General features: G+C 38.2%; 2 protein-coding genes across 2 annotated transcripts; one reads left to right on the top strand and one right to left on the bottom strand.

Moving 5' to 3' along the window:
* The first annotated feature begins 8,125 nt into the window (after positions 1-8,125).
* Positions 8,126-9,417, top strand: LOC112169043 (transcription factor MYB44). The gene has a single exon (XM_024305981.2). It carries the CDS (start codon positions 8,349-8,351, stop codon positions 9,105-9,107), a length of 759 nt encoding a protein of 252 aa, XP_024161749.1. The 5' UTR covers positions 8,126-8,348; the 3' UTR covers positions 9,108-9,417.
* A 2,146-nt stretch (positions 9,418-11,563) lies between these two features.
* LOC112173811 lies at positions 11,564-12,398 on the bottom strand. Its single transcript, XM_024311493.2, has 2 exons — positions 12,124-12,398; positions 11,564-12,044 (listed from the first exon to the last, which is right to left on the bottom strand). Exons 1-2 carry the CDS (start codon positions 12,299-12,301, stop codon positions 11,785-11,787), a joined length of 438 nt encoding a protein of 145 aa, XP_024167261.1. The 5' UTR covers positions 12,302-12,398; the 3' UTR covers positions 11,564-11,784.
* Between the last annotated feature and the right edge of the window lie 665 nt (positions 12,399-13,063).

The raw sequence follows: 13,063 nt of genomic DNA, 5'->3' as shown, positions 1-13,063 counted from the left end.
TTCCACCCACCCAGGTGGGTGGTCACCCCATGTGCTGTCAAGAGATCTGGCCTCCTTACGCGACTAGCCAATGTAGGCCATTGGATCAGTCGTTAGTTAATAGACGGAGATATGATCACGGTTCGAACTGTTGACCAAAAAACTCTTCAATGCGGTAAAAAATCAATGAATGGGTAAATGAAACACACACGATTAAATCGTGTCTCTGTTTCTTCTTCCTTGTTTACGAAGAGGTCACGAAGTTTTGGGTGAATCCAAGCGCGAGCAGCGAGCAGCGAGAGCTTCGAAAGAACCCAGGAGAGAGGCTGCCTGCATGGTGAAGTGTCTGAGGCCAACCAATGCGGTGATCCTCCTCCACAGCGCTACGCCGGCCGCAAGGCCTTCATCGTCGAGGGCGTGCGTCGACTACACTGCCTCATCGCCGGAATCAAGAAGCAGCCAAACAAGAAACAAATCGTGTTTGATTTAGAATATATGGGTTTAGGAACTAAATTTCGATCGTGTTAATTGATAGGGAAGTCAACATATAATCACCATTGCCGCAACCTAACCAAAAATTTCTTGTGCAGCCAAGCAATTTAACGTTTCAAACTTTCAATCATTAGATTCAACTGTTTCGAATTTGTCTGCACCTAATTAGATGAGATTGACCTGGAAGTTATAGTTTTTCAACCTCCTTTTTCATTCATAATCCCAAGGTGGAATTGATTATCTTTTGTCGTCGAGTTTGGGTCTGAGAATGAGAAGAGCTGCAGAGAGGGGGAACAGAGACAAAGCGAGAGGAAATAAAAGTTTAGAGTGAAATAATTAGCTGATGGGCTTTACTACTTCATTTCGTTAGCTGTATCTATGAAATGTAAGGAAAAAAGAGGAAAACGTGGCCGTTACCAGAACAAAAGAACACCGCCAATGGTGACTGAGTCGCCGGAAAACTGAATCGAAGAACCGCCGGAGTTGCCGAAGCTTTCAGCCTTCGATTCTCCCTCCAAACTCGATCGATGGACAAACTAAAGACCATAGAGACATCGGCGATCAAGAGGCAGGTCGGAAGGGACTGGTTCCCCGCCGCAACATGGCCTAACCTGGGAGATACAGTTGTTGCTTCGCGGGTCAAGAAAACGGGTCGACAGACTCGATGCTTCTCGGCTCTTCGATCTGAATTGGGAATATACAGCCAATAATTATATGTTGGTCAACGGCTCAGTTCAAGCGATGAGTTTATAGACGGCTCAGATTGCACCGTGTTAATTTTCTTTTCTTTAAATATTTTTATATAATTTTAGAAAATTGTAATAAATAGCTCAAGTTCCAAAAAAATTTCAGAAAATTCTCACGGATTCATCACGTCGCGTCTTTTATTATCGAACCTATAAAATGGAGATTTTACATCAAGAAAAATGTAGAAAATATTTCCGAGATCTCTAAACAATCACCGAGACCATATACTCAATTTCTAATAATTCCTCTTTAATTCCTTAATTTTTTTTCGAGTAGTGATATGTACCCATTATTTGACATTACATTAGTAGTAATATTTGATATTACCTTACTCATGTATTCCACCTTAAATTTTTCCTAGTAGTAATAAATTTTTTGTTAAATTTATCGATTTTCAATTTCATTCTAAAAAAATGAAATTAATAAATTTGACATTATCCATCTATTTATAATGTATTAGTAGGTCCTGTGTACAAAATTAACCCGATCCGCCTTTATTTCGGCATCAAACAAAACCATCAACCCTTTAAACACTTATACTTCCCTAAGGGAAACAATACCACAAGGAGATAAACTTTCCAAAATTTTTACATTGATTGATATAGCTCATACCCAGAAGAGTGTGGGAGCTGATAGATAACAAAAAAAAAATTGTGAATGACCGGTTATGGGCATATTAGTTTTATGTGGTATTTATGGTTTAGGGTAGACCTAGTAAATCGAGATCCAAACGATAACAAAAATAGCTGAAATTTTGACGATACCCATTTCTTCTTATCATGATAAAATCTGACGGTCGATTTTAATAAATTTAATTTCCTCCACCTTGTTGCTTGTGAAAGGTTCATATTTTTATACACATAATAAACATGTTGGACCACATTAGTAGGCATATATAAGGATTTTGTGCGATCCAAAAAATCTAAACTTGAAAATCGATAAATGTGACATTACCCATCTATTTATAGCATATCAATAGGTACTATGTAAAAAAAGTAACCCGATCCACTGTCATTTTGACATCAAACAAAGCAGTCAACTCTTTACACACTTACACTTCCCTAAGGGGAAGTATACCACGAGAAGATAAATCTCTCGAAAGTTTTATATTGGTTGATATATTTCATGCCCACGAGAGTGTGAGAGCTGGTAGATTGAAAAAAAAAAAATTGCGGATGACCGGTTATAAGCATATTAGTTTTATGTGGTATTTCGTTGACCTACTAGATCGAGACCCAAACGATTACGAAAATAGCTGAAATTTTGACTGTATCCATTTCTTCTTATCATGATAAAATCTGACGGTAGATTTTTATAAATTCTATTTCCTCCACCTTGTTGCTTGTGAAAGGTTTATATTTTTATACACATAATAAACAAGTTAGACCACATTAGAAGTCATATAAGGATTTTGTGCAATTCAAAAAATTAAAACTAGGAATCGATAATTGTGACATTACCTATCTATTTATAGCGTATCAAAAAGTACTGAGAAAAAAATTTAACCCGATCCACCGTCATTTCGATATCAAACAAAGCAATCAACTCTTTATACATTTATACATCCCTAAGGGGAGCTATACCACGAAGAGATAAACTTCCCCACAAGTTTTACATTGGTTGATATATCTTATACCCACGAGAGTGTGAGAGCTGACAGATCGAAAAAAGAAACTGCAAATGACTGGTTATGAGCATATTAATTTTATGTAGTATTTAGGGTTTACAGTTGACCTAGTAGATCGAGACCCAAACAATGAAGAAAATGGTTGAAATTTTGACCATAACCATTTCTTCTTATCATGGTAACATCCAACGGTCGATTTTGATCATTTCTATTTACTCCACCAGTCCACCTTGTTGATCATAGAAGGTTTACTTCTCGATATAACTACTAAACAAGTTAGATCACATTAGTATGCATATAAGGATTTTGTGCAATCCATATAATCAAAATTGGGAATCAAAAAAATGTAATCCACTCATCCAATGGTCGGCTTCTCCAAATTAAGTTTTCACCATGCAATCGCTTTTGAAAGTCATATTCCTATATGTAATGAACAACTTATATATACAACACTACTAGGCGTATTGATATTATTTTCTAATAACCAAATCAGTTGATAAAGTTTGTTTTCGACTCTTTAGATGTATCCACCGAGTAGTTACATACGTCATGTGAAATGAATGGCATGGTTGTTGGTGGATATAGCATTAATCAACATAATAGTTACAAAACTAACATCGGTTCCAAACCTAATAGTGTCATCTTAAATTTTTCAAAATTTTTATTGAGGAGAAATCTCAAATTTAAAAGTTTGAAAATAAATTGTGTGATGAGCTCATTGGAATTTTTGGAAACACATAAAATATTTATTATGAATTTATGAAACTTAAAATTATAAAAATTGATTAAAAAATATAGAAAAGTGAGCTTGTGACATATTTGTTGGAAATTTATTAAATGTGAATGTCCAATTTGAGAATTCGATAATTAAATATGCGTTGCGACTAAATTTCGTGAAATTTTTCAAGCGTCAAATCTCTTTATTGTGAATTTCAGAAGTTTGAAAATAAATTTAAAAAAATAATTCATATAGTTGTTCACTGTCATCTTAGAGAACTTAATTTCACAATTTTTTTTCAACCTTTTTTTTGCCATTTTAATTTTATGTCATTGTGATTTATTTAGAATAATGGCAGACAAATTTGCATTCTCTATGTATAGTTAATTACAATAAACTATCACAAAACAGTTTATAAAAAATAAAAATATGTACGTCCGAGGGGTACCCACACCCATATAACTTATTTTTAGTTTTTCGTTTTTTTTTTTGAAGTTTATGATTACAAAAGAAGATTTTTTTTTGACGCAAATTTCATCTTCATGTTCTGGGTATCTATCCCAGATCTTCAATCTTCAATAAGGTTGGCAATCTGGCATTACCCACACTAACCCATACCCAGTCTTTCCCACCCGCTAAATGGGTACCCAACTACCAGTTCTCTTCTGTGCCTCAAGCCTCAACCCCATGGATGCTAAAGAATGCAGAAGATGATCGATCTATTGAACATTGATCTTAGAGAAAAGTGACGCTAGAATGACCTTGATTCGGGTATTCGAATTGGATTATTGTTGTTTGGCTTTTGATTCCGGTATTCGAATTGGATCTCGAAAAAAGAGTTCGTGGCGGTGGAGGATCGAGACGTAGCAGAAGATGTAATGATCGGAGAACGACGACGCAGCAGCGGTGTGTTGGGAGTATGGAAATCGAAGGAGGAAGTGCGGATAATCCAATTTGAGAATTCAATCACAATATTCGATGTTATACTAGATATCAACCAACCTAACATTCAACTTGTATGGATTTTCCCGTCGCTGACATCGAAGCCCGGAGAAATCACCACCAAGATCGCATCCTATACACAGTAGTAACAACGCGGGCTGTGGAGGGCTTCTTGGGATTCTCGAAGGTACTACACCGACATTCAGATTGGTGCTTAGTCGATGACGAAGACGTCTGCTATGCCCCAATTTGGTTTCAAGTCATTTGGGCTTCAATCGTCCTCTTCAGATTTCCGGCGACGGGAACTCAGCATGGACTCGGATATAATCTTTCGCCGACGATTGAAACATTGACATCAGATCCCTTATTTGACACCACTTGCGGATCTCTCCTCCTGTGTATGAGACCAGATACATTGGATTTGGGATTTCTCCCATTTTTTCAGTTGTATAGCACGTGCAGACCATTTGATTCATGTAAATATGATTTTACTGAGGTCGACAGTTTTTGGTGTTCCTCACCAAACGTCCAAACGATAACGGAAACACAAATCCTAACAGAGCGTGTATACACGCGCTGTTAAGCACCCTGGGTGAGCACCCACCTGGGTGGGTGGAAGAAGCTCCGCATATGTAATATAGAGATTAATTTATAACTACTATAAGGCTATGTTTTTGTATCTATGTCAACAATCGTTGTAATACACGTTTATTTATCGATACTGCATGTGAAATAAAAAAAAGGTACTTAATCATGAGCTTCAAATTGTTAACAAGATGAGCAATCACACGAAACCTAAATCATATAAATAGGCGGATAGAAGAAGAAGAAGAAGAAGAAGAAGACAAGGAGAATACGAACAAGAGCACCAACCAATAACCAAAAATGGTTGACCAGAGAGGAAGGGACTGACAGGGCAACAGTCTTCACACGTTATTGGGCTCTTTATAGTAGTAAATATTAAGAGGGACCAACCCAACCGGCAATTGGGTTGGAAGGGAACACCGTGGGTCCCACTGATTGTAACAACACCCAACTTGGCCCAAAAATCTTTCCGATCCGAATCAGAAACAGTCCCCCACGCTTCCGGACCCACCTGCGAAAACTAGAACCTGTCACACGCCATTATTACCTTTCTTGTTTTTCTTAAAGACGGTAAATTTCTCTTTCTGGGGTAAAAATTTCAGACAGTGAATTTGAAATGTCAGAGTCGGTGAGTGTGGGATTTGGTGCCAGCTGTAGAATCAACTGCCCAACTGCTTCTGGCTAAAAGTTGCGCCACACGTCCTTCTCTAATGGCTCCAAAAGTTCAAAAAAGGCCACGTGGGCGGCTAGGATTCGACCATCATTAGGGTTTCTGTTCAGATTGTGTGAGCTCACTTACGCGAGCTTCTAAGTGCGCGCTGCTCAGTTTCTATTCCCCCGTGCCTGGTTGCTCTATCACTCTATCAGTCCATCTTATAAAACAAAGACACAATCCATGCTTTTAAATAATTCAAAGATATCATCTACCTGTACTACTTGCTCACATTATAATGGTTTTGATGTGTGGTTTAGGGGTTTCCCTAATTAATTAAAACTTGATAGGATTTCCTTAGAGTTAGTAGACAGCTTTCTACTTGTGCCAACTTTAATAAAACGGTTTGGACATTTTCTTCCAATTCCATTGCGGAAAAAAGATAATCTAGAACTTCGAGTTATAAACTTCTGTTTATAAACCTTATTTTTCTTATTCGGCACCTGTTATTTTTCGTTTTTAACTAAAATACTCAAAAGAGAAAGGGGAAAAAAAAAAAAAAAAAAACTAAAACAATTCCTTATTTAAAAGTGAGAGTGACGCTCTGTAGGGGGAAAGGTGGATGAAGCGAAAAAGTCAAACGGATTCAACATGGAATCACGTGAGATTCTTACAGGCTGGGAGTGGGGCCTTCCTACGTGGAAGACGTTGAAGTCATCCAAAAACGCTGCTTTATTTATTAATTAATATTTCAACCTTTTTTTACCAGGGTCTGCTTTTTTCATATTGATCTCATCACATCATCCGAAGCCGTTGATTTCTACGACTCTGGACTCCTCCGAGAAAAAGATAGAGATGACTTTCACAGCTGTTAGTCAAAAAAAGGCAGTATGGTCCCCACTTTCCGTTTTAAAACGTTTCTGTTGTGTTTAACAGCTCTGGCTTTCCTGTCATGTGTTAAACGCACTCTCTCTCCTAGCCTCCTTTAACAATTAAACAATACCAATACAACTGGTACTACCCTAGTACCACTCTCTCTCTCTCTTGTCCCTAGTACGAGAATGATTTTATTACTTGTTTTTCTGCGGCCTTGGGATTTCCCGGTTGCTTTCTCTTTTTTACCCCTCCATATACGTCTGTCTTATTTCTGATTTCAATTTCTCGTTTAATTTGCTCTCATCATCTCGCGAGAGTACATAACTGAATTGCACATTTGCCCTATACAATTCTAGTTATGAATTGGCTATAATGCTCAAATAAATGTGGGTTTGTGATCAACTGATCATGATTCATCATTAGAAAATAACTGGTTAATAATGTATCTACACAAGACAACCAAATGTGGTATCTATTCAATTTTAACTTTATTTCCATTTTTGTTTTCATAATGAATTCATTGGGCTAGGAGTTTGCTATCCACCCGATGTGGTAAATATAAATGGGATCATGCCTTAAATATAGATAATGACCTCAAAAAAGACAATTCTAATGAAAGTAATGTGCACACATATGAAAGTAATGCGCACACATGATTATTGTGACTTGATTCTAGAATATCAACATAATATTACATTCAACATAAAAAATTTAAGAAGAATAATGACATCAATAAAGAATTTAGTATAAATTTGGACACACATATATATTTTGTATTGTAGACAACAATCATCCATCAAATTGATATAGGTTTCATTGTGGATTTGAACGAGTTTTCAAATAAATTATAACCTTACATATAGTAACGAGTTCAAGTAAAGATTGTATAAATTTATAGAAATATAAATATCTACTATATCTCAAATACTTGCCTTTTTTTTTTTATAAGGAGGGCTCAAAAACCGAAACACTAATTAAGTAAGAACAATTCTCAGTCTCAGTTGACCCTCTTTATCTTTTTTGAGTCTTCCATTGATACAATCAAGCGGTTTCTCTAAAAAGTGTTGTCCCAAATTCAAAATATGTTCAAATTGTGCTAAACCATCTGCAGACATGTTACATTCTCAGTAGATATGCATTATTGTGCAATTCCAATTCCTCAAATACTTCCGCTTTCAGAACATCCAACCAAAAAAAAATAATTTTTTAACAATTGACTCTTTTTTAATTCCCACTATCTTTCTCAGATTCTCTTTGGATAATCATCTTCAAAAACCAAATAATAATTTCAACGATATATTCGATGATCAACCAATGAGGGTCTCAATAAATCATGGAAGGGACAGAAGAGTAAAATTGCAAAACCAGCAACCGGAGACAAAGCACAATCAAGCTGAGACAAATCTGCGCGCAGAAAAATGAAAGAAAATGAGTAACGGGGTGCGCATCTACGCAGTCGGTTCCAGTTAGTCCCCCCACCCACTTTACAAAAGCCAGTTTCCTGGAAGCACCTAACCTAGCCCCCCTCCTCTCCCTCTCCCTCCCCAATATAACCCTCAGACCCATTGATTGGACACCCCAACTGGATAGCTCCTTCTTCCTTCTAGTTCATGCACCTCTCTCTCTCTCTCTCTCTCTCTCTCTCATATATAAACACCCAAACCTTCCCTTTTCCTCATATTCTCTCTTACTCAAAGCCTCAAAGCCTCTAAAACTCTCAGTCGCTAACAATGGATGCAAATATTGCCATGAATATGTGCTCTTCTTCTACTTCTACCTCCGACTCTTCTTCCTCGGAGTCCTCGCAGCCCAGAAATCCCAACAAGGCCTACAGAATCAAGGGCCCGTGGAGCGCCGAGGAGGACCGGGTTCTCACCCGCCTCGTCGAGCGCTACGGCCCCAGAAATTGGTCTTTGATTAGCCGCTACATTAAGGGTCGCTCGGGCAAGTCCTGCAGGCTTAGGTGGTGCAACCAGCTCAGCCCCAGTGTCCAGCACCGTCCCTTTTCCCAAGCCGAAGACGAAACCATCCTCGCCGCGCACGCCCGCTACGGCAACCGGTGGGCCACCATTGCCCGGTTGCTCCCGGGCCGGACCGACAATGCGGTCAAGAACCACTGGAACTCGACCCTGAAGAGAAGGGTAAGAGAACCACAAGACCACCAAGAACTGGATCATCAGGGCGAGGGTAATATTGGCAATGCAGCGATTGAGGTGATGATGATGGGTAATACTACTACTAGTAGTGCTTCAGCTGCCTCCGGGCGTAATGGGTCCATGGATCTGGATGACCCGTTGACCGAGTTGACTCTGGCCACGCCGGGGATCGGTGGCTCTGTGGTGTCGTCGTCGGAACAACACCACCATCACCGGAGCAGCAGCGAGAGTTTTCCTCCGGCGGGGTTTTGGGATGTGATGAGGGGTGTGATTGCCAGGGAAGTTAGGGATTACGTCAGCTCGTCATTTTCAGAAACTTCTGGGCTTCATTGATGATACTCTTCTTCTTTATATATATTGGTCATTGTCTCTTCCTGGGTTGAATTAGTTTTCTTTTTTTTTGTTAATATGTACGTGGTGGGTTTAATTCAAAATGGGTTCAAATCAAATGAACTCTACTAGCTTCTTCAATTATGAAACTGGTATGAATTTACAGGTTGTAAGCTAGCAACGCATGAATATATATTATGGAATTCGATGAGATTCGAAAAGACAAAAGGGGGAGGATGTTAAGTGTTTAATTAATTACTTTTAAAGTACCTGCTTTCCGAACTTTGCAAAATATATATAAGGAGGTTTTACAGTGCCGTGTTCTCATTCTGCAAATTGCAATGCATGGTTTTGCTTTTGCCTTTTCTTAGTTCTATCAGGTGTGACTGTGTGAAAACAAGTGACTAACGAATTGGTTTGAATGGTATGCACAAATTGTTATTAAAAAAAAAAATGGTGCCTTTGCCTCTATAATTAACATTTTTTTGGTAGTTTCTGAAACTTTGGAGTATGGAGCCCAGCTTATGGCCTGACCGAGATGTGAATATTAGTACACATGCGTCTCCACTGAATCACGGTACAATTGTTTGGATAAGAATGGATAATGTGGCATTGCATCTGAATATAAAAACAATTAAGTTTAGGAAAGGTATGAGATTTGTATGATGAATTGCTTTGTTATGTGTTCATTTTATAGTATAGTGGTCCAAAAAGGATCGAAGATTATTCTAAAACGTTATAAAATTTCAGAATCCAAAACAGCTAGATTAATTACAGTTTGTGATGTGCTCTAAAATGAGCTAAATGAACGTACAATTCTAAATTTAGAAATTTCAATATTTCAAATATTAAAAACACTTTTAGAAAAAAGACTTTTAATTATTTATACGTATATGGCTCCTACACATATTCACACACTTATACAGGCAAAAGTTTTGAAGGAAGGTTATTTAGTTTGAATTTGAAATTCTAAGCCAAAAAGGCGCAAACTAGCCCATAGGCTATATGGAAACTTGATGGTTAACGCACTAGAAGATCTATGGAGTGTCAATGAAGACTGGTTTAAGTGTCAATGGTTAACGCAAACTCTTTATCTACAAGTTTAACTATTAACATCTTACTCGCTTCACCCGCTTGATGTCTTCCCAAAACATCAGAACATGCATTTGTTTCCTCAAAGACCGGTTTAAAATTGCCAATAATATAATCAAATAACAGTTTTGATAAATTGTCTTAAATAGCGTAACAATATATTGTCACCTCGCCAATCACCTGATAAGGAGCTCTAACGTATGAATCCTAACAACACATCATTTGATTATATACATTCACTGGTCTATCAAGAACCATTTCTTTCATGTAATCTGAGTAAAAACAAGTTCATGTACTTTAAATTCCATGACTGGCCTCTCATGTCGAGTACCGGACGTTGCTTTCTTTGAGTGGGAGAAAAAGAAGAGATACGGATGAAAAGTAAGCAGGATATTAACGAATAAGTTAAGAACAGCGGCACCTTGTTTCGGAGCGGTTTGAAGTAAGCAACTAATGAACTGGCACTCAAACTTGTGTCCTACTTTAAACAAACAAACACACACTTTTGCATGCCTTTTGGATTTGCCCAGTTGATGTGATTGGATTCATGCATATGCTAATGTATAGTGCATGCATGTTTTAAATGTGACGAGCCTTTATCGGAAGGAACCATGAATGTGAGTTACGTGCATGACAACCAAGAACTGTCTCGCTCATCTTGTCTGGGGTTTCATAACGTGAGAAGGCCTACGATCCAAATCCAACATAAACATGCTTGTGAACTTTATAATGACTATCAAAGTGTAGAACCAAAACCATGTATCAATAGGGGAAGAGGCCCGGCCCATTGTTTAGAACCATTTTGCAACGCTTAGATTTTCAGATTGTATTGTGCAACACCTGCGACCAGAGTTTTAAGTGTCGGACATTACAAGCATTTTGAGTATCGATTTTAAGGAAATATAGGCAGATATATTGGAGATGTGTGATGAAGCGTATTTTTGGGGCAAATGATAGGCAGATATGTCAGAAATATCGGCAAATATTTCAAACCATACGTACGAGATCGACTACACATATGGCCCCACTGTCAAGCAATTACGTATCTGGAATACATTGAATCACATATCATCCACGTACACTAGAGTGAAAAGACAAGACCATTGGATGCATTTGCCATAGACGGAGTACTCTGGTACTATTTTTGAACCAGGCATTGACTGCAAAGCCAATAGCAATATGTGCAGAGGCTCGATAGATCATAGATGTTATTTTGCAAAACTTGAATATTTGGATTTGGGATTCTGTTTCCATTATGAAGCATATGACTATATGAGCAAATGCGTTTTTAGTTTACTTATATTTTGGAGATTGTAATGTTTACTTTAAGACTAAAACAAAATCCTCTTTTATTACGTATATCAGTATATGTAAATGAAGAAACAAGCACATTTCAATTTATTCCCTATAACTTGTATACAGTGCCATAAGAAGAAGAAGATCGATCACCGTCTTCATTATTCTCTCAGATCCTTCCAGAATTATTAAACACTGATTATTCAATATGGTATGTGTGTGTGGTAAGTGCATGTGTGTATAATTTTATATAAATGCCAAAAAGGCTCTTGTTAATTGTGCATATGGATCATCAGTTGTTCCAATGAGGAAGTGGCACGGCGAAGAACTTCATGAGCCCCTCCTTGCAATTGTAGCCATCTTTATCACCACTGGCAAAGTAGTAAGGCCTCCACTGGTTCAGCTCAACCTTGAACCCCTCGCCGCCGCCTTGGTTTGGACCGGCCAACATCTTGGCCTTGCTGAAGTCGCATTGGATGTAGCTCCATAGGTTGGGCAGCAGGTAGACACTGTAGCCGCTGTTGTTCTCGCTTGGCGGATCATACTTGAACACTGCAGCATTTTAACAAACACATGCTAAGCAAAACTAAATGACACGCATGCATGTGACGTGTTTTGAAATGGAACTTACCCAGTTCGTCATTTATGTAAAAGGGGCTGTTTTTGAAGACCCAATCGGTGTAGTTGAAGCCGAAACGCCATCCTTCGCTCCCTCCAACGACAATGGTTTTGGCGTCGCTGACTGCCAATAGAGAAGCAGCAGCTAGGAGGAGGATGAAGCCGTGTGTAGTGTAACTGATGAAAGCCATTTTCGTATCTTAAAGCAGTAATAGTTGCCCTTCAACTCAACAATGCGCCAAGTAAAATGTATAAACTGGAAGATGAGAAGGTGATGAGAGAAGATAAGGGCTTATAGTGTTTATATAGGACAAGGACTTTGACTATTGCCTCTTTCAATTGAATTGATTGGTGATGAAATGCGTGGCTTTTGATTCAGATAATTAGCATGTTCTTATCTCCAGTTTGACATGGTGATTTTCAGCTCCGTTTTTCTCAGTTGGTAATTTTTGAATTGCCAAAGTTCAATTAGTCAGATTAGGTTGCTTTGTAGGTGGCCTGAGACAGAAAGAGTCATTTTGTGACACATGATCATAAAAAATGGAGGGCAGAAGTGAAACGCATGGTTGACAAATATGGTTTTGGTCATGGTAATTTTGGTCATCATCCACTAAGAGCAAGAACTTCTGCAGTGGCTATAATTACAGGCGCATTAAGGGTTCAAAAGGTCATCGTAAGGCAACGGAATATATTTAAGTGTGGGTTCGTTAACACGAGGATTCAACGGTCAACCATCGCCATTTTCCTTTTCTCAGTTTGCAGGCTTGTAGAAAATTTACAGGAAGTGCGGTTCAGAGAAAATGGAGAAGTAGAGCGACCTAGAGAGATCGGAGAAGGAAGAACGCCATTTGCTCTATCGATCGCTTTGATTTGCATGACAAAGCTTGATAAAGACCATTCATATTCTAAAACACCTTTACATTTCTACAAAAGATCAATCCAACTAGATCCAA

Source organism: Rosa chinensis, chromosome 6 (genome assembly GCF_002994745.2).
Source record: "Rosa chinensis cultivar Old Blush chromosome 6, RchiOBHm-V2, whole genome shotgun sequence".
NCBI classification, from domain to species: Eukaryota; Viridiplantae; Streptophyta; class Magnoliopsida; order Rosales; family Rosaceae; genus Rosa; species Rosa chinensis.
This window is presented reverse-complemented; position numbering and strand designations above follow the sequence as displayed.